This window comes from Cariama cristata, unplaced genomic scaffold (assembly GCF_000690535.1).
Source record: "Cariama cristata isolate BGI_N322 unplaced genomic scaffold, ASM69053v1 scaffold5168, whole genome shotgun sequence".
Taxonomy (NCBI): domain Eukaryota; kingdom Metazoa; phylum Chordata; class Aves; order Cariamiformes; family Cariamidae; genus Cariama; species Cariama cristata.
The window spans coordinates 11749-33227 of NW_009630495.1; the positions used below are offsets into that span (position 1 = coordinate 11749).

At 52.0% G+C, this 21479-nt stretch overlaps 1 protein-coding gene across 1 annotated transcript in view; it reads left to right on the forward strand.

Moving 5' to 3' along the window:
- The window catches only part of SORL1 (sortilin-related receptor, L(DLR class) A repeats containing), a 39012-nt gene that overhangs the window by 1806 nt on the left and 15727 nt on the right, over nucleotides 1-21479 (forward strand). Inside the window, exons 4-24 of the mRNA XM_009705550.1 lie at nucleotides 1178-1245; nucleotides 1599-1779; nucleotides 3753-3854; nucleotides 4806-4975; nucleotides 5152-5344; nucleotides 5535-5652; nucleotides 6197-6270; nucleotides 8001-8089; nucleotides 8202-8380; nucleotides 9757-9943; nucleotides 10992-11120; nucleotides 11357-11442; nucleotides 13179-13351; nucleotides 13550-13681; nucleotides 14188-14279; nucleotides 15241-15487; nucleotides 15964-16102; nucleotides 16728-16901; nucleotides 17077-17190; nucleotides 18372-18494; nucleotides 19165-19284. Coding sequence (XP_009703852.1) covers nucleotides 1178-1245; nucleotides 1599-1779; nucleotides 3753-3854; nucleotides 4806-4975; nucleotides 5152-5344; nucleotides 5535-5652; nucleotides 6197-6270; nucleotides 8001-8089; nucleotides 8202-8380; nucleotides 9757-9943; nucleotides 10992-11120; nucleotides 11357-11442; nucleotides 13179-13351; nucleotides 13550-13681; nucleotides 14188-14279; nucleotides 15241-15487; nucleotides 15964-16102; nucleotides 16728-16901; nucleotides 17077-17190; nucleotides 18372-18494; nucleotides 19165-19284 — 2890 coding nt within the window. The remainder of the gene's footprint in view (nucleotides 1-1177; nucleotides 1246-1598; nucleotides 1780-3752; nucleotides 3855-4805; nucleotides 4976-5151; nucleotides 5345-5534; nucleotides 5653-6196; nucleotides 6271-8000; nucleotides 8090-8201; nucleotides 8381-9756; nucleotides 9944-10991; nucleotides 11121-11356; nucleotides 11443-13178; nucleotides 13352-13549; nucleotides 13682-14187; nucleotides 14280-15240; nucleotides 15488-15963; nucleotides 16103-16727; nucleotides 16902-17076; nucleotides 17191-18371; nucleotides 18495-19164; nucleotides 19285-21479) is intronic.

Below are 21479 nucleotides of genomic sequence, written 5' to 3' on the forward strand. Positions count from 1 at the left end.
ACAGGTCAGTCTCATTTCTGACCTCCAGAGTGGTGAAGATATAGTATCTGCAGGATGGCTGCCTTAAATGTTTTCTCTCTCTTTTCCTTCATTTATGCTGGTCCTTCATCCACGTCGCTCCTGACCATATCGATCTCCCCAACTATTGCGGTCGTAACTCACTGCGGAGCACTGGCAGCTGAGGCAGAACTGACCTCTGCAGTATTTCATGTGGGCGTGTGGTTTGGCTTTGGGTCTTGCATAACAAATTGCTTCTTGAAAACAAACACTTTTCTTTCCCCCTGGAGCTATTGGGTAAAGTTTGTAAATAATTACAGCATCTTCAAATAGACACAGGCAGCGTAAGCAAAACCTGGAGATGAAACAACCGTCCCCCAGCATGGGAGTGGGGACAGCCGAGCAGGGTACACACACGGTCTGTGCCGTTTCCAGTCCGGTCGTAGCAGGGTGCGTGCTGGGCATCGCTGATGCCTTTCCAGGGGGCCAGGAGCTGGCCGGGAGCGGTACCTTCCCTGGGCAGGCTGCTGGACTGACTGTTGAGGCTGGAGTCTGGCTGGCCGTATCCACGTACCTGTGAAAAAGAGGCAAAAATTGCAGCTTGAGTGCCACCATAGCGCTTGGAAAAAACCTGGCAGGTTTCAGGGACAAGGGCCCTTTGAGGGAGGAGATTTGCAGAGAGGCTGATGTGCCTGCAGGCTGGCATGTTTATTGCTGCTGCTTTTGTTGTCGCAATGAAAGATACTATCTCTCCTCTTGACCTTTGCCTTACTGATGCAACAACTGTGTTGCTGTGCATGGGGTTGTAACGGCCTCCGGCCTCCGAGGGGGAAGACAGCTCTGCCCAGATATTTACCATTGCTATAGCACTCCACGAGTATATTATAACAAGTTACTTTTATTTCTGAGTTAGTGTAAAACCAGGTGGATCAGCAAACAGTGGGAAGTCCTTCTGGTAGGAGACTAAAGTGCGATGTTTTTTCTTGTTTGGGTTATTCTCCTGCAGCTAGAAAGATTGCTTTGGGTAGCTGCCACATAAAGAGAAGTCATCAAAGTAGTTTGCAGTTCTGCGATGGATGCACGTTTGTCCTGCCTTTGCTGCTTAAAGTTGGGCATCTTGATAGATTGGGTCTGTTTGGTTGCCCGGTCCCACTGGCATCTCTCACCTTTGTCATTGCAGCTCTGGAAATCGGATGATTTTGGCCAGACGTGGATAATGATTCAGGAACATGTGAAGTCTTTTTCTTGGTACGTATCGCACCTGCGTGGTACACCCAGCTCCTGTTTTCTCTCACTCCTCACTTCTTCCCTCGTTTGCTGCCCTGCACAAACCAAGGACCCAGGTACCAAAGCGTGCTCCAGCCCCGGCCCCCTGCTCCCCTCACCCAGCAGAGACCCTGCACCGTGGGGATGTGGCCCTGCCGTGTGACGGGAGAAAGCCACCGACACAGGCACCCGGGGGTGCTCCACATTCCCTCCTGGTTCTTGCACACCCACCCCATCTCTTGAAAGGGCTCCTCCTCCTTGCTACCCGCTGCCTTCTGCATTGCTCTGTGAGTGCAGAGATAACACCACCACCTTTTTTTTTTCATTCTTTCCAGGGGAGTTGAGCCCTACGATAAGCCAAACACGGTGTACGTCGAGCGGCACGAGCCTTCTGGGTCTTCGACTGTCATTCGCAGCACCGATTTCTTTCAAAGCCGAGAAAATAAAGAAATAATCCTGGAAGACGTTGAAGACTTCCAGCTCAGGGACAAATACATGTTTGCAACAAAGTCTGTGGTAAGTATCACACGGGCAATTCATCGCCGAGGGTGACGGCCGATGCTTTGGTACAGCGTCACCACGGCCACAGCGGGCAATAGCTCTGCTTTCAGCTGGGATCTGTGTCTGAAGTGAGGCGAGAGGTTTTGCTAGGGACGATGCTACTCACCGCTGTACCTCGCAGCCTTCGGACCTCACATTTAACTCATCGCGGAGGTGTCGCTCCGGCTGCCTGCAGCTGCCTTCCCCTGCTTGACCTCGCACCGCCGTGGACAAAGCAACACCTCCCGATGCCTCTCGGAGCGGCGGCGTTTCCTTACGCCTGCCTTTGGCAGGCTGGGCAGAAGTGGGTCACTGCAAAGTGCTGGGACCCGGGAAAAAGCACGGGATGCCTGGGAAGGCTGGCAAGGAGGGGCGGGGGTGGCAGGGGAAGGGGGGATATGTGGCTCAGCAGCTCGGTGGTTAGGAGGCCGCTTGTCAGAGAGGATTACCATCAAACGTGGACTGGGTCCAAGTAGCCTAACGTGCTCCAGCCTGGAAAGAAAGCTGGATTTTGTTTGCTTTCCTAAGAAAAGAGGATGCGGGTGAGCGAAAGTGGTCTTTTGGTACCTCTGCAGTCAGGGCCCCCCTATAATTTTGCAGCTATTGGCCAGTTTCAAACAAACCTGAAAGAAGTCTGTGCTTTCTCTGAGGGCAAGTCCTTTCTAGACAATCAGAGACATGACACCAGAGGGGTGGAGTCCTATTCCTTCTAGAATTTAAAGGCCAGTTTTCTTTTTAGAAGGTGCTAGCATTGCTTTCCTCCTCTGCTGCTGCCATTGAGTTTGTTTTAATGAGCAACCTTGGCCATTTAGGGGTGACTCCTTGCAAAACCAGGTAGGGTTTCCTCGGCAGTAAGCAGTGAGCCTGTCACCTCTGGCCACCTGAGTGGCCACAGTGGTGTCCGATGCTGGCAGGGGACATGTTTGCAGAGCACTTTTGGTTTCTCAGAAGTCTCTCTTGCAGATAGTACAGCCTGCAGCTCTTAGGGCCTGTCCCCGTGGCACTACGCCTGATCTGAAGGCTGCTGTCCTTTGCAGAAGATTTTATCTAGGCTTGCTGTTGGTGTTGGGTGAAACACAGGGGGTTTGGGGGGCAGCGTCCCAGAAACATGAGTCGGGATCTTTCCAAGCATAAACTCAATTTGGGGGTTCTTCAGAGTTGTTTCTGCTTCTGGAGGGCTCAGGGGCCACCGTCACGCTTTCTTCTGCAGCTCTGATGACTGGTGTTACACTAAACGTTAAAATCGCCCATATTCCATGCCAAGGCAAAGACCGATGGGAAGCACAGAGATGGGGAGGGAGGCTGGCCTGGCTGCGAACCCCCGATATGGAAATTCTGTCCCCAGGTCTAGAATCGGGCCCTTGCATCAAACCTGACCGCAGCAGGAGCGGTGCTGGGGAGAGGACAGGCTGGGTGGCAGAGGCACCCAGGACTTTGACTTCTGCTCCTTTCTGTGGGAGGTGCGGTTGCTTAGCGGTACAGAGCCTGGGAAACTCAGGCCGCTTATATTTGGAGCTTAAATCTGGGTTTAGGTTCTTACCATTGGCATCCCGTATGAAATAGGTTGCCCCCAGCTTTTCACTTTTTTTGGCTTCATGCTGGTGCCTCTCATTTTGCACACATCGTTAAAAATAGGAAGGAAAGGACAGACTGCTCTGCAGAAAGAGGAGGAATTCAAACCAGCCTCCTTACCTCCACTCGACCAGCCAGGAAGGGCAGTTTCTTTCCTTGCTGAGCGCTGGCTGCGGCAGCGTAAACCACGGGCGGGGAGCACTGCTCCCCACTGTCAGTCCCAGGCAGCTGCCACGCTTCACCGGTGTGCAGGGAGGGTAAGGTCCCAGCCACACGGTTTGTGGGTTTGCCTCTGTCTGCCTTTTGGCTGCCACTGGAGACGAGGGTGATTTTGGGGGTGAGAGCTACTCCTAACGTGTCCCTCTGCTCTGCCGCAGCATTTGCTAGGCAGCTCGCAGCCGCCTTCAGTCCAGCTCTGGGTTTCCTTCAACCGCAAGCCGATGCGTGTGGCACAGTTTGTAACGAAGCATCCAATTAAGGTAAGTGGTGCTCTCCGAGAAGACCTCCTCTCTCCCTGCTTTGCCAAGGACTCCCTCAGATATCAACAGCAGTTCTCTGCATTTCACCAGACCCTGAAGGAGTTGGAGATGGGAAGGGACCTCGTATGACCTTGCTCAGGGGGCTTTGGCTGAGCAAAAGCTCACATTAGGTGATCTTGTGGTTTACACCACGGTACTTTATTCTGGTGATTCTTGTCTTTGGAGAAGTACTGGAGTACCCAGGGCACTGTGCAGGGCCAGTACTGTCCTGGGCGTGAGGCTATCTGGAAAGACAGTCACCAGCTCCTCCGGGACTGGTGATGGAGGTTGGCAGCAAAGCCCAGATACCCAAAGAGGGGCTGATCTCAGTGCTCAGACTCTGCTTTTGGGCACCTTACCTCTTCTCATGGCATGGAGCACTAGGTCACCAAGCACGTGCTGCCTCCACTGGCATGGCCTGGAGCATCCATCTTCTCCACAGGCAGAGGAAGCCCAGGGGGACAGCCGGGGTTTGCACAGAGTCTGTGATCTGTGAACCAGACGTGCTGGGGTGTCCCCAGGCTGGCAGGGACGAAGGAGAGCACAAAGAGTACGCTTGGTGTTTGGCAGAGCAGCGGGATGTGCTCCCAGCTGTGAGATGCCCCTGGCCTTGGTGGGGTCCAGATGGGGAGAGATCGGCACCGATGGGGCTTGGCACCCAATGCTGCTTCTGGGGGACTTTGCCAGTGGGTTGTGCAGGGCAGAGGGTGGAGGATAGCGATCGCTGGAGGAGAAACACAAAAGAAAAAGCAAAGGGAGGATATTTACTAGCCAAGTGGAAAAAATCCAAATGGGTGGAGGGAAGGATAACTTTGAGCTAGCTAAGAGGAAACACTAAACCGACCTGTACCTAAACCCTGCTAGTATGCCTGCACGTATGAAGCCTGCTCACCTGTCGTTTACATCCCAAAGGAATATTATGTTGCTGATGCCTCGGAGGACCAGGTGTTTGTGTGTGTCAGCCATGATAACAACCGTACCAACCTGTACATCTCAGAGGCAGAAGGCCTGAAGTTCTCCCTGTCCTTAGAAAACGTGCTCTACTATAGCCCGGGAGGAGCTGGAAGTGACACCTTGGTCAGGTAACCTGGGACATGCCTGATCGGCTGCAGTAAGTGAGAACGTCAGCCAAAGTCTTTGTCGTTTTTTGGCTGTGTTTGATCAAGGCATTGCCCTGATCCCTGGGCTTGACAGTCCCCTGCTCCCCAGACCCAGAGAGGCTGCGATTCCGTGATCCTACCTTTTTCTTTCCATGCAGATATTTTGCCAACGAGCCCTTTGCGGATTTCCATCGCGTTGAAGGCGTGCGGGGCGTCTACATCGCCACCCTGATCAACGGCTCCTTCAGCGAGGAGAACATGCGCTCCGTCATCACCTTTGACAAGGGGGGCACCTGGGAGCTGCTGCAGCCCCCGGCGCAGACACGCTATGGGGAGCAGATCGACTGCGAGGTAGTGTGGGGCGGGAAGGGGCCGGGGGGTGAGCACGGGAGAAGCTCCCCGCAGAAGAGGCTGAAACGGCAGTCCCGCCTTGAGGGAGTCCCTCCTTGCCTTTCCAAGTGGAGAGGGCTGAACTAGATGGGACGAAGGCACGAGCGAGTGTGGGATGGAGAGTTAATGCCACTGTGGTTTGCTTTTCCAGTTTTCTCAGGGCTGCTCTCTCCACCTGGCCCAGCGCCTGAGCCAGCTGCTTAATTTCCAGCTGCGTAGGATGCCCATTCTCTCCAAGGAGTCGGCGCCGGGACTGATCATCGCCACCGGTACCGCTTTTCTTCCCGCAGCCACGCAGGGGCTTGGGGCACCTTGTTGTCAGGACGTGAGGAACTTGGCAGCATCTAGTTTGTATATGCAGGTTACAAAAATGCAATTAAACTGTACGTTTTGCTGTCCCTTCTCTGCTGCAGTCCCTGTACAGTAATTACAGCATGTATATTTTACTGCAGCGCAGTGACATGAGAAAACTTGCCCGCTTTATTCTGATTCTCTTTCCTGCTGCTATCCACGTGAAGAGTTTCTTGAACGTACAGAAATTCCTGCTTGTCTCACTTTTATACTGAGGAAAACATTTGCACATTTTGTTTGATCCTGTTTCTAGCCATAGGTTTTTCCCCAGCTGCTTTTAAAACTTCTAATTATTAATCTTTAACATATTTGCTTTTGAAGGGTTTAGTTTATAGTATGAAGAATCAGTTCCTCAATTGTTGTCATTTTGCTCACAGATAAAAATAGTTTAGAGGTGTCTGGCTTCGTTTTAAGCAATTCCTTTCCATTCCTCGAAAAGAATGATTTCTCCCGTTCTCCTAGGCTCCATTGGCAAGAACATGGCAAGGAAAACCAACGTGTATGTCTCGAGCAGTGCCGGAGCAAGGTGGAGAGAGGTAAGGCTGCTCTTAGCTCTGCCAAGGTGGTGGTGCAGCAGGTAGGATGTTGACAACAACGTAGATAAGTGACATGCAGCCTTCGGGCGTTAAAGGTGACCTCCACGTACGCATCCCAAGAGCTGTATCTGGAAGGTGCTGAATGTCCCTTGAGACCAAGACAGAAAAGTCTTTAGATGAAGGACCAGGCATGGGCTGGCATGGAGGTCAGCCTCATGGTGAAGGCCGTGGGTTCAAATGCAGGAGAGCTCCCTCCTCTATTCTTTTCAACTGGCAGGACTTGCCCTCAGCATGGGTTCATCTGTCCCCTTTTAGATGGGATTCACAGCCAGGACTTTGTATGTGAGAGTGCCTGGAGAGGCTCTGGCATCTTCCAGAAAAATGGGATGTTGCCCTTGGTTTGTGGGGAGTTTGATGCTGTTTACTAAGTGGGTGTTCTGGTCTGCGGCAGTATTTGTGGTCTGCCTGTGCATTCTGCTGCGAGTGTAATACGGTATTTCAACATCTGCAAGCTATTTAATCCCGTGAATTAAGCAGCCCCCTTTTCCTCCCATAAGTGCTGCGCGGTCTGGGTTAAGGTCTGGGCAGCTGCAGCGGCGGTGGAGACATGCCACAGGTCTGGCTGCTGCCAAAGCCGACTGTGGTTCAGAGGCTGGCCCCGGCTGAGAGCGGGCACCTCTGAAATTCAGCTGAGGAGCAGCCACGGGGACCTACCGTTTTGCCCTGCGGGAGCCTTGCAGCAATACAGGAGCGGTATCCAAAAGCCGAGACTTTTAGGTGCCAACCTCGCCTGGCTCACAGGCGGGTTTGCATTGAAGTGCAGCTGAAACATAGCAAGGAAGCATTGACCCACGGTTACCAACGCTGAGCTCCTGACTTATTCGGGCCCTTTGTATCGCGAGCAGAGGTGCAGAATGACCCAGCAGCGTAGTTCCTCAGCTGAGAAGCAGTAACACAACTCCTTCCTCTTGGCATTGGCAAGCAGCAGGCTGGAAGGCTCATTGCTCTCCAGATCACTCGTATGATCTCGCAGCACTGAAAAGAAAGAAACAATACATTCAGTGCCCTGCCTAAGAATGTCCCCAAGTGCGTTGGCGCGTCCTGCAAGCAGAGTCAGGCACGTACATGCCTCCTCTTTTCATCCTGAGCTGCGCTGGGCTCCCCAGATAGGAAAGCAAAGGTGATTTTGTGTTGGCGGTCACTAGAGCTGGAGGTGAGCGTGAAATTCAGCAAGTTTCTTTCTGCAGAATGGATGTATGAACTGTCTCTGGGGCTTGTTTCTGCACGCCATGGCCCCACTTCTCTTTGAGCATTCAAAAACCTTAAAGCCCAAGAACCAACACTTATCTGCAGTCCTAGGAAGGCAGCAAGTCCCTGCCAAGCATCAGGAAAGCCTCACAGACATGGCAAAGAGCTGCAGACTGAGAGGGGGAGTGATGGACTCTGATTTCATGTAATAGCACTTTTTCCATTGATTGTTTCCCTGCACGTGGTGCGGGAGGAGCGGAGTCCAGGGCACAGTGCTGCTCTTAAGCACAGCTATACGTTTAAGGAAATTGGGCTGGCTGCACTTGTCTACAGATGTTGGCCTATAAACGCTTGAATCGCTGGTGCTTCCAGATACTTGGCTCGGGTCAGGCAGCATTTCTGACAAAGCGTGCTTTCCAGCCAAGCTTTTCCCTTAATTCAGCACGGCTCTGATGCACCCCTCGGCACCACTTCTCTTCCAGGCGCTGTCTGGACCCCACTATTACACCTGGGGCGACCACGGCGGCATTCTTGTGGCCATCGCACAAGGCACCGAGACCGACCAGCTCAAGTAAGTGGCAGCGCAGGGAGATTGCCTCTGGTGCTCAGGCTGGGGCCGGGAGAGAGTGCCCTGGGGCGGGCAGGACCTGGCCTTGGCAGTTCTCCCAACCCTCTTTCTCCAGGTACAGCACAAATGAAGGGGAAAGCTGGAAAACATTCACTTTCTCAGAGAAACCAGTGTTTGTGTACGGCCTGCTTACCGAGCCTGGGGAGAAAAGCACCATATTCACCATCTTCGGCTCATACAAAGAGAACGGCCACAGCTGGCTGATACTGCAGATCAACACCACTGACGTGCTGGGTAAGGGGGACAGGTGACAGAGCCATCGCTGACGCTGGTTGTGCAGGTGGGAGAGCTGTCCTGTCTCTGCTGCACGGCTTTGCAGGTTACGCACACCAATATGCCCTCACCTGAAACCAGCCGTTCCCCACACCGCACAGCCTGCCCCGAGCACCCCTGTGGGTGCAAGTGGCATCTTGGCATATCCTGTCCGGGAGGGGGATGAGAGTGAGGAGGGGGCACGGGAGAGGTTTTCGGAAGCCCAAAGTGACCTAGAGACCTCGGGCTATGAACCAAACTATTTAGTCATCTAAGGCTCTTAGATTCCCAGTGATGAGCATGGGAAGTTGGGCGCCTAAATACAAACCGGGTGCAGAAACACCTTTGTTGCTCTTGCCCTCTGTCCTCTTTTCCAAAAGAGATCCCAGAGAGATGCTCTCAAGTCCCATGAGCAGCAGACCGACCCTGCTGCCCCAGCCATCCCACAGGAGCCGGAGGAGAGAGGGCATCTCCTGCGGGGACTGCGGTACCGCCCGCTGCGTTCGGGTGCCCTGTCCCTCGTGTCTGGTGTCCCCTGCGCTCTGCCCGTATCCCTTCCCTCCTCGCTGAGGAATTTGTTGAAAAGGAAAGGGGAAAAAAAATCCTTCTGAAGGCTTGTGCCTATGAATGTTTTATAACCCATTTCAGCTTTGATTGCGAGGCAGCATTTTAATCAAAGAGCAGTTAAACCCAGCAGAGGAATTTGCTTGACTAAAATTTATAACAGATTCCCTTGACGTTTTGTTAGAAACGGATCTGTTTGGTAACCAGAACGACTTCATTTAAATGAGGCATCGCAAATTCACTGTCACTGCGACGGAGCTGCTTGTTGCCTCCTGTCACCGAGTGCCGCTGCATGCTCTGAGCTGAAATGCTTTCTGCTTTGCCTTTTCTTTCGGGTCGGGGCTGGAGCCTTGCAGTCAGGGGGAAACCACCCCCTTTGTGCCAGAGGAGGGTGGCAAGAAGGAAGGGGCAACGGGCATTGTGGTGGTGCATGGCTGGGTGCCAGCACACCTGCCCTCACTCGGAGCGTCCTGGGTCTCGATGCCACTAGCTGTGGCGAGAAGCCGAGGTTCATGCAGCCTCCTCGGAGCCTGGGCTGGCTGCTCGGAGCCTGTGGCTCCCCTCGGGAGCCTTTTGCCCCTCCTCTGAGAGCAAGGCTCTCTGCGTCCCCCCATTCCCCAGAGCGCGGCACGGCGCCGGCACGGGACACGGTACAGTGCTTTGCACATCCTTGCCGGGCACGCATCAACAGCAGTGACCGAGGGACAGCTGCGGCTCTCTTGCTTTTAAACTCTTGGTCTGGGGTGCCGCAAGGACTGCGCCTTTCTTTACCCCAATGTTGTTGCTTCTCTTAGGGGTCCCTTGCACAGAGAACGACTACAAACTGTGGTCACCCTCCGACGAGCGAGGCAATGAATGCTTACTGGGGCATAAAACCGTTTTCAAAAGGAGGACTCCTCATGCGACCTGTTTCAATGGGGAAGATTTTGACAGGCCTGTCATGGTCTCCAACTGCTCTTGTACAAGGGAAGACTTTGAATGGTAAATACCAATTAATTTCTTTTAGTCTGGATTGTAAGTCTGAGATAAATATCTGTGACCAATTGCTCAAAGTGAACAAACTTATAGCAAAGAGGAAACTAAATAGACTGAAAACATCCTTTCATTAATAATGGGGCAAGAGACTTAATTAACATCTTTAGAGCCTTTTAGGAGCCTCTGAAAGGTTCCATAGAAGAGGAAAGTATTGTTAATCCATCACCTTCTTTCAGATGATGGCGGACAATTTCCCATCACATACAGAGATCCTCCACTAAAAAGCTTAGTGACCCTTTAGCCACAGGGATGCAACGGGCCCTACTATATCATTTTATCTGCAGTTTGCACATTACTGACCCTACACAGCTCTCGGGATTAGGAAACACACTCTGGCAATCTGATGCAAAGGTTTGGGGTTAGAAAGTGAACTGCTTTTCAGGGACTGGACTTTCAGCCGAGCTCACAGCCAGGCTGCTCGAGCGCCCGGTACATGCGATTGAGGACAGGGGTCCAGACCTGCCTCTCCGACGCCGAGACAGAGACCGAGTCTGGTTCATTGTGAGCAGACTGAGAATAGGGCTGGTGGGATCCGATTCCTGCCTCAGAATCGCAGCCCTGGGCTCCCTGCAAAATCAGATTGACATAACCTCTTCCGCGGCATTTTCCAAAGAATGGACACACTGTAACTCCCATTTTACCAACAGGAAAAACCAAGAGACAGACCAGTGACCTAAGCCAGTGAGCAGAACTGGGGCTTGCAGCCAGATTTTCAGGGCACGCTGGCTCAGCTATGCCTTGCTGCCTCACCTACCCTAGTCTGCTCGGCCACCAGCAAGCTTATTTACAAAATGTTCTTGAAATGTCCTGGAGAGAGAAGCTGTCTGGCTGTAAGATATTATTATGCAGCTAAATACTGATAATAAATGAATGGAATTCTGAGATACTTTGGATTCTTCAGACTCCTATGCAGATATAGAGCAGAGTAATAGTACGGCATGGTTCATTTTTTCCTTCTCCCTCCTCCTTCCTTGCATCTTTTTTCTCCTTGCAGTGATTTTGGCTTTAAACTGAGTGACGACTTATCATTAGAAGTTTGTGTCCCTGACCCCGAATTTGCCGGTAAACCGTATGACCCGCCAGTCCCTTGCCCTGTTGGCTCCACTTACAAGAAGACTCGAGGGTACGTGTTGTACTTGGGAGGGGAACCTGATCTTCCAAACACTGGGATTTATCCTATTGGTGATTAAAAAAACACAAACAACCACAAAACCCACACACAAACAGCCCACGAGTGGCACTAAACAAATTGCACATTTGGACATATGTTGCAACCAAGCACCGCTGCTTATTCTAGCTGTGCATGATGGCATGTTAACGGCTTCCATGAAATAAATTGCCTGGCTCTATATGTTGCAGCTACCGAAAGATCTCTGGGGACACTTGTACAGGTGGAGACATCGAGTCGCGCCTCGAAGGGGAGCTGGTACCGTGCCCGCTAGCTGGTGAGTACGTACAGGATTGCTTTGGGCACAAGGGCTTCATTCATAAAAGCTTTGGCTGGAGCCTGAGGGACCATGCACAAATTCCCAGAGGGCTCTCAGACAAAACCTATGACACAGGAGCTGAATTGCCTTAGTGTATTACAAATCCATCATTTCCCATTTTGTCCAGGGGCCAGAGAGCTTCTGAGGGACCTGCTCAGGAGCAGCTTCAGCCTGCGATGCAGATCCCTCTCTGCTCCTGAAGGTGCAGGAGGCCAAAGCCCTCAGAGCAGGCTGCGGGCAGGAGCCCTCTTAGTCCCGTCACGTCCTCGCTGTAGCTGGCTTGAACCCAACTAGAAAGACGGGAGTTAGATCAAAGATACGCCCATCCTGGAGAAACCCTTAGGAGGGTACCACCCTGAGACAGGCCACCGTATGCAAGTTGAACAATGGCTGTTTGGGGCCGGACTGAGGCAGAGGCTGCCCTTTAGTCCTCACACCCGTGCCCGCCAGACTTCGTCTCCATCCTTATTTTCTCCTCTCAAATGTATGAGGCACTGAAACGGTCTCGTGCCCCTGTGCTGCCAAAGTTATTTGCATTCTGCTCATTACAGCTTTAATTTAATCTGCCGTCACGAGCTGCGTGATTAGCATGCTGCTGCGCAGCAGCTCAGGAGCAAGCCCGAGACAGGGAAGAAGCTCGTGAAAGGGATGGGGTGGCTGAGACGGGGCTGCGGGCAGGGCGACCCCGGGGTCACGGCCGAATGGAGCCACAGGGCTGCAGAGCAGCCAGACCCACCAGCGTGAGATTTCCCTGCGTTGTCCTCAGATTTTTCAGGGTGCAAAAGATATTCCAGGTGCAAAACAGCCCAGCAGGTGCCCGGGGAAGCGTTCCCTCTACTGGGATTCATGCCAACGCTGTGCTTAGTTTTCCTTCTCGTTCAGAGCCTGACACGTTATTCACCCCTCCAAGCCCTCTTGAGCTATTTGGAGAGCTGTGTTAGTCACGCTGAGAAGGGCCCTGCTGATTGAAAAATAAACCTGCAGTCCCCACTGGGCTGGGCTTTGAAGTGCCGTGTTCCCAGAGTATTTGCTGATCGTCTTCAGATACGCGTTAGCTCGCACCATGGTAACACTTTCATGTACAGTATCTGTTTCGTATCTCTGTATAATCTCATTAGAGATGCACAGCCAGAGTTACTTACTGACATTAGCTTTACTCATTAATAGCATTATTGGACTTTACCGGTAGTATGCGAGTGCCCGGGGAGACTTCGTCCCGGACCAGGATCCCATTACACTGAGTTCAGCGCAGTTTAGAAACAAAACTCGCTCTGGGATATTTACTGCAGTGCCGGTGTCCCTTAGGACTCGCAGATTTACATCACTCCCACCTTTTTTATGAGATTTTTTTGAGGAACAGGAGATCAGTATTTTGTTTCTAATTGGTGGCATGCTAACGTGAGAAGAAAGAGGTCACGACAGATTTTGCCGTCCTTACCTCCTCCTACAGCCCCTGGAACAAACAACGGCCGCAGTGTGTTCCCGGACACAAGCGTGCGCAGGACCCACATAATGCTATTACCGCGTTCTCGTTAACCTAATCCCACTGAGACAAAAGGCCTTTGCCTCCCTTACGCTGAGGTGCTAAAAAGTGCAGTCAGGGGTCAGAAAAAATACCTGCTATTTTCTTTTTGCCCCTTGGGTAGCCTAAAATGGCCAGAGGCATCTAAACAAGGCGCTCCCTGTTCTTGCAGAGGAGAACGAGTTCATTCTCTACGCCACCCGCTACTCCATCCACCGCTACGACCTCGCCTCCGGCGTCAGCGAGGAGCTGCCCCTGGCCGGGCTGCGAGGGGCAGTGGCCCTGGACTTTGACTACGACCACAACTGCTTGTACTGGGCCGATGTCACTCTTGACATTATACAGGTGAGCCAGGGAGCGGAGAGGCTGCCGCGGTCCTGGCTGCCCATGTTATTGCCTCCTTGCGAAATACAAATGTTTATCTTGGTTACTCCTCCCCTCCGAGCTGTCTGTTGTGGCTTGCCTCGCACACCTGACTGCGCTCGCCTTGAGGCTGCGGAAGCTCCTCATCTTTTATTCTGATTTTTTTTTTTTTTTTCCCAGCGTCTTTGTCTCAACGGCAGCTCTGGGCAAGAAATAATCGTCAGCACCGGGCTGGAAACAGTGGAAGCTTTGGCCTTTGAACCTCTCAGTCAGTTGCTGTACTGGGTCAATGCTGGGATTCCCAAAATTGAGGTACAGCTATGCCCACCTGTGCTACAAAGAAGTGATTGTGTCAGAGCATCTTTGAGGCAGCTGGGCCCTAAGTTGACTACTGCCCTGAAGTCTCATTGCTGGTGGGACGTTACTGAACATTGACCCTCATCCTGCATGCCACTTTATTGGATCTAAATGCAAACAGGGTATGATAACATTCAGCCCTGTGTACTTAAACTGAGGTCAGTTTGCGAGGCCAAATCACGCAGCAGAAATGGGGTGGAAAAAGCAGCATCCTTGCACGGTATGCACAGCCAGCACGGGGTACAGACTGCTCTCTCGGTCACACAGAAATGTCAATAAGTACACTGATCTATCCTCTTGTATCCCCTGCCTCACAGTAACTGCTCCCTGTGCCCACAGCAGCTGTTTTCTTAGGGAGCAGTAATTACCTGCCACAGATTTCATGTAACTTTAACCAAGGCAATTGTCCTCCGTATCGCCCGCAGTAAGCACACCCCTCCTGGTTTTGGTTACGACTCTAGGTTGCCAATCCAGATGGAGACCTGCGACTCACCGTCCTCAATTCCTCGATACTGGAACGACCCAGAGCCCTCGCTCTAGTTCCCCGAGATGGGTAAGAAAGCAAGCATCACAAGCAGTCAGTATGCCTTGGTATTCCCCAGGGGAACGGTGCTGGTCCAGCCCCTCTTTCACCACTACGCTCGTAAGAGGCAAACACGAGGGAGAGCGATGCATGGAAAGCTTTGCGAGGCTTGGCCCCGAAGGGCGCGATGTGGGGACAGGAGCGGCGGTGGGCAGCACGGCGGGGTACAGCTCACAGTCCTGCCCTGGGGAGCCCACTCTTGCCATCATGTGCCCAACTACGGCACCACCCGCCTTGGAGCAGAGATCACAAACTGGATTTTTTTTCGATTTAACTGCTATTTTCCTACCCATACATATCTACTAGTAAATAACCTTTCCTGCCAGTAAAACTGGTCTGGTCAGTGGAGAAAGCTGCAGTGATGCTTTAGAAACTGAGCTGTACTCAAGTTCCCCACTCTTGCCATCATGTGCCCAACTACGGCACCACCCGCCTTGGAGCAGAGATCACAAACTGGATTTTTTTTCGATTTAACTGCTATTTTCCTACCCATACATATCTACTAGTAAATAACCTTTCCTGCCAGTAAAACTGGTCTGGTCAGTGGAGAAAGCTGCAGTGATGCTTTAGAAACTGAGCTGTACTCAAGTTCAAGAGCCAAAAGCAAGTTACATCTTTCTGAGTATGGTTTTGCTGCAGCTGTTGCACTGGAAGCATAGTGCTGACAAACCTGAGCTGCCTTTAGCCCTGTGCGCTAAAGCAAAGCAGTTCAATGCATGGTAACCTACACCTGCACTCACACCACAGCACCTGCAGCTAAATAAGCCTCTGTGCTGCTTGTAGACCTGCCGGTGGTGTTCATTAGAATTGCAAAGAGCCCCATTCCAAAGGCAGATCTTGCAAGAGACGTGGAATGTAAAGTATTCAAACCTGTTTCCTTTCGATGAGCTGTTTTGTTATTATTTCAAGTAACCTCTCTGCCTGTTGTCAGGTTGATGTTCTGGACAGACTGGGGAGACTCCAGAGCTGGCATTTACAGAAGTGACATGGATGGGTCGTCAGCCGGGTGTATCGTTTCGGAGGGCGTGCGGTGGCCCAACGGCATTTCTGTGGATGACCACTGGATCTACTGGACGGAAGCCTATATGGACAGGATTGAGAGGGTTGATTTCAATGGGCTGCAGAGATCTGTGATCCTGGACAGCCTCCCTCACCCTTACGCTATTGCTGTATTTAAGGTATGTATGCAGCAGCTCGTTTCCCATCTTTCCCATGCCTTTCCATGGCATGCCTGCTCTGAGGTTGGTCTGTGTATGAGGCGGGTGGCAGAGGAGCGTTGAGCACGCTGGATTCGGAAGGCAGGAGTGGGCATGATGCTTGCTGTCTTTCTTCTGGCACATCCCCGCAAACCCCTGAGAGGAGCAGGCAGGTGCCGTTGAAACCGGGACCAACATCCAAGAGATGCACAGCTTTCCCAAGCAGCTGCACCGCGCTGTCTTCCCCAGACTGTGTGCCGCTCAGCAGATGTGACTGCTGCTTTCATTCCTGCCAAGCTCAGGTCTTCCTCTTCTCCTGCCCCTTGGGTTGGGAAGACTTTGCAGTCTCGATTGCCCCGCGCATCCAGGCAGTTGGGGTAGCTTAGTGCAGGTAACCCCTGATGAGCATGGCCCTGGCAGCACTGCTCCTCACACTAAGAGCAAAGCCTGTGTTTCAGAATGAAATCTACTGGAACGACTGGTCACAGCTGAGTATTTTCAGAGCATCCAAAAACAGCGGCTCAAGAATGGAGATCTTAGTCAGCCGATTAAATGGGATCATGGATATGAAAATCTTTTACAGAGGAAAGACAACAGGTAATCGTGTGAATGTGCAGATAGACTTCCCTGCGATTTAGAAATGTCTTCATCCCCCATTTCCACAGGTTCCCAGGCCACGGCCATCCCAGCTTACATTTCATGAGTGGTGCACCCTGCTTTTTGGCTGCCAGGAGAGACACCCCCCCTCGGGGAGAGAGCCCATAGGGCAGTCAGCTGTGGTAGCACCCCACAGTTTAGGTCTCAGATCATGACCTTTCCATGGAAAACACTGTATGGGCCAAAAAAAACATAGGGTCTCAGAGCTGCACTGACTTTGTCCTCCATTTATTCATCTGTCTGGGCTGCAATAAGGTAGCAGCAGCCCCTGCATGATAAATGCGCTGAAGGGATTGGCTCCATTTTCAGATGGGTATAAGACCATCAAAGGGCTTTGCCAGTCAGCAGCCTGCAAGAGACTGGGAGGACCTTTAAGGCCCTCAGTCTCCCTGGAGCAGATGGCTCTCTGCATTTCTGAGGCCAGCCTCAGTACTCAGCCCTGCAGAGCTGGCTCCTCGCGGGGGTCTGAACCCAAGGCCTGGGATGGCAGGTGAAATTGGGCTTCCCGTGGCATCTCCAGCCCTCTGTCCTAATGATGTCCCCTCCCTCCCTGCCCTCCTGCCAGGGGAGAACGCCTGCATCACCAAGCCCTGCAGCCTGCTCTGCCTGCCCAAGTCGAACAACGGCAGGAGCTGCAAGTGCCCCGAGGGGGTGTCCAGCACCATGCTGCCCACAGGGGAGGTGAAGTGCGACTGTCCTCACAGCTATGTCATGAAGAACAACACTTGTATAAAGGAAGGTAAATCCGTGCTTGGTTCTTGCTGCTGCTTTATGTTGAGAGGCGGCTTCTGCCATTGCGAGAGGTCGGCATGACCTTTCTGCTGCCCTTTGGGCGAGGAGGAGTATGGTCTGTCTTCTGAAAGCGCAGCGTCATGCCTCGTGCCAGCTTGTTTTTGTTTTCCCTTTTGCACCAGAAAACACGTGTCTGCCGAACCAGTACAGATGCTTCAATGGGAACTGCATAAACAGCATTTGGCAGTGTGACAATGATAATGACTGTGGGGACAAGAGCGATGAGAAGAACTGCCGTAAGTGTCCTGCGGTGGCATTTGCCTCTCCAAATTTAGATGTCTGCTGTGTCGGCATTGTACCTGAGCCAGCGATCAACGCTCCCTTCGTAGTCACACAGAGCAAGAGGTGCTCTGGGGGTGCAACTCATCTCTTCCTTCGGTAGACATCTGAAGCCGGTCAGACGAGTTGTGTCCCACAAGGGCCAATATTTTCCCCTTGACCAGCTCAGGTGTAAATGTCTAAAATTCGGTGAGACTGATGGCCAGCACTCGTGTGAGGGCACATGTTTGTCTCTTGCAGTAATTGTCTTCTGAGGCTAATTGAGGGCACAGCCAATGCCGAGGAAATGAGTGCAGATAGAAAGTGACTTTCTGTCTGCATTGTGCAGACGTGGGCCTCTTGTTGAGCTAATAAATCAAGTTCACACACTAAATATGGAGGTCACCTTTTGCAGTAAAATTAGGGACCGCCAATGTGTGCAGAAGGGGCAGATGTTCCAGAGCTTTGCAGAGCCTGAGGGGTTTGGATTAGCGCACTGTGGAAAAAGGGCTGGGTTTAAAGTTAGGGATCGGTGGAGGACCAGGTGTTCCTGGAGAGATGCCATTTATGCCCATTTTGTACTGATAAGGAGCTTATTTTCCTGCCAGCATTGAGATACCAGTCGTCAGAGTCCAAGTTTGAGTTCATTACCTGGCTCCAGGTGAGGGAAAGCCTTTGTGGGTACCCATTCCTCTGCGGGGGCTCATCGGGGGGTTACCAGTTTGGCACAGGGATGCTGCCTTGGATAGCAATGCTCATGCCCAGCTTTTCCCCTCCTTTGGCTGCCCTGTCTCTTCCCACCACTCGTGGTTTCAAGGCCCCTTTGTGGGGAGCAGGCAGCCCTTCCGCCTGCTGCCTGGCTGGGAGGCACTGCCCTTGGCTCACGAGTGGACGTGACGGCAGCAGGAGCTTTGGTCCTGATCCCCAGACAGAGGGCTAACCCCTCTCTGCTCTGCTTTACGTGAAGTGCCTAATAATGGTATTAAAATATAGTAACAGTAACTCAGGCTGACTCGAGCAAAGCTCACAGGATGCTGTCCCTCTCCCTTCACTTCCCAGCACCGAGTACACACGCTCAGACGGCAGAGACGGCAGAAACCGTTTTCTAGCCTCCACCTTAACCTCCTTCTCCTCCTCCTCTCCCTCCCCGCTGCGTTAGCCGCCACCGTGTGCGACGCCGAGACCCAGTTCCGCTGCCAGGGCTCGGGGACCTGCATCCCACTGTCCTACAAATGTGACCTGGAGGACGACTGTGGGGATAACAGCGATGAAAGTCACTGTGGTGAGTGCCCTTGCTCAAACCTCCTTCCCTGTCCCTGTGCAAGGGCGGAAAGCCCAGCAGTGTTTTGGGGCAGGGTGCTACTTGCAGATGCTGTAGGGCAAGGTAGTGCTTCGCCAGATCCCCCTGTTTATCCTGGCTAACAGCCGCCTCCTCCCATCACTTACTGGCTACTGGGAAATGCGGGACAGGAGAGGAGAGTGAGGCCATGTGCTGGTTCTCCCCCTCACTGTGGTCCGGCAGGAAGACTTCTGTGCCGTTATCATCCAGCTCTCCTGCTCTGCTCCTCGGGTGCTCCTATGACCCGAAGCCAAATATTTGGTAGAGATTGCAAGCAGACCTTGGGCAGCTGCCCAGCAAGCGCACGGGAGGCATGGGTTGCTCAGTCGTGCCATGTTTGTGGCCATCCACCTCCAGCTTAGCCATTCGGAGAGGTGGGGTGCTGAATTGATGGAGAAGAGGCTGGTAAACAGCAAGGCAGTAGCTCTTGGTTGTTCAGGACTAGGCACAAGGCAGGAAAACATGCTTTCAAGACGAGCCTGCTCTGCAGGGATGTCTAGTCTGTCACCTTTGAGTTATCAGCCTCCTCTCCCTGGTCAATAGCCCATGTGAAGCTTTACTTCTCCTCTCCCTCAGCCCTGACAACATCTGAACTGTGTGTGCTTGTTTGCAGAGGCTCACCAGTGCAGAAACGATGAATTCAGCTGCAGCTCAGGGATGTGCATTCGTCTTTCCTGGATGTGTGATGGTGATAACGATTGCAGGGACTGGTCCGATGAAGCGAACTGCACTGGTAAGCATTTTGATGCAATCCATAATCTTCAGTTGCAAACACTCATTACTTACAGCCTGAGGTGCCTCAGTTTCCCTGCTTGTTAGCTGAGCCACCCAGCAGGGCAGCTCAGCACCCTGCAGCTCAGCTCAGAGTGATGTAATGCTCTAAAAACAAAGGGTTTCTTTCCTCCAGTGCCTTCAACAGGCCTTAGGGCTCGCTGTGAATTTGCTGACAGCTTTGCGATGCTCACATAGTGATCCAGCTTTGCTTTTTACTTGCAAGATTGCACCGACAGGCATGCCTTGCTGCAGTGGCCACGGGGCTGTCCACCTTCTGCGTACCAGCCGGCGACGGCTGTGCCTTTGAAGCTCCATTGAATGGGGAAGCGGGTCTGTGGCTGCCGGGCAGCCAAAGGATGCTTCTGCGCAAAAAGGGCTCCCTTGTTGCACGGAGGCAGTGAACCAGGCCAGTGTGCACTGATCGCATTTCACAGCTTGAACTCTGACTGTTTTCTTTCCGTTAAATACATTGCAGAAAACAGGCATGTTCTTTGCAGCTTCTCCACAATTAATTGATCTGAAGGAGAGGCAGATTTAGTTCGGGAAGTGGCTCCTGTTCTAGCAGCCTCGCTTTGCTCTGTGGGTTTGAAAATCTAAAGAGAATGTCATGACTATGGAGTCACACATGGAAGATCTGCTCTTGTTTTTGCTTACAACTCATATCAATGCAACCTGGTTGCCAGAAATAGTATTGTTCCTAGTTTATGCCTCCTGTGCAGCAAGTCCTACAGCTGCGAGCCTCATTCTGTATTTGCAGTTGAAAGTCACAACACTCAACCGTCCTCAGGACCGCAGTGTAAAACTGATGTTCCTTAGCAGTCTCCTGAGGTTAACACCCAGACAGAGCCTTTTTCTCATTAGAAAAGCCAACAGATAACAATGTATTGCTCATTTCCATTAAAAAAACAAACAAACAAACAATCACCCCAAACCAACCAAGCCAAAAACCTAAGTATTTCCTTGAGAAGAGAGTTCTGAGAGTACGCAGTGCTTCAGTCCTTCAGTGAAGGACATAAGATTGTACTTGTAAAGCGATACACGGGATATTTCAGGATAAAAGCAGTGGTTTCCGTGCCACGTGGCTGAGATCAGCGCATCAGAGCCCTGGGGGGTACATGAGAGCCCCCGGGGATACCAGCAGCAACTTTGCTCCAGCTGCAGCCCCGGAGCCGTTGGGATGGACAGCAGCTGTAGCCGCTGTCGTGGGGTTCTGGCACGAGGATCTAGGAGATCCCTTTCAGGCCTCTAAGCTCCTGTGTGCTCACCCCCTGCGGCATTTGCCGTGCCTCAAGCATACGGGGTTTGTAGCATTGGTGCTGGGGATCCTGGTCGTTAGTTATTCCAAGTGCGTGGCTATATAAGGTGGTTTAATTTATATTGGTATCACTTATCTATCTCTTGTGTGAGTTTCTCCAGAGAGAATTATTACAGGAAAGGAACCTACTTCAAAAAGCGTATCAGGTTTGTAAAGCCTAAAGTTGAAATTATCAAAGAGGATCACAATTATTTGAGAAACATTTCATCTGACTTCACCAGCTGCAATTATTGCTCTTATCTAAAACAATTACATTTCACGCTGAATACCTAATAGAATATTACTGCCACAAGATTGTAGTATTTTGAAATATCTGCAAGTGCATGTCACTTGCTAACCTAAAATTCAGTAGCGTGCAATTTAATTAAGTTGAACATTGCTTTTCTTCTCAATAATGACGAGTGCTCTCCTGGCTGAAGAGTGGTATTTGTCTCTAAAGTGACAACATAGACTAGGCTTGAACCCAGATACCCCACAGGCAGATAGTTTTGTGACAGGAGCCTAAGGAAAGCCAAGGCCCTACTCCCTTGGAAACCCAAGGAGAATTGTATTTCTAATTTGCTTTGGCAACATGGAAAAGCCTTGCCTGCCTTAACTAAAGGCTGTCTCTGAGTCTGTCCGGCCCTGCACGGGGGACCCTGCTGCTCCGCCAAGGCTTGCTGGCTGGCTGTGACGTTTCTTGCCATCTCCAGCGAGATGCCACCACTGTCACCTTCGCCCACACACGCCAAGGACGGAGATCAAAGGGAAGGAGGCTCCTGACTTTGGGAGAGCTTTGGGAGGGCTCGCTAGCCTCCGAAAGTCAACCCTGAGGCACAGCAGGCTTGTGAGCAAGCACG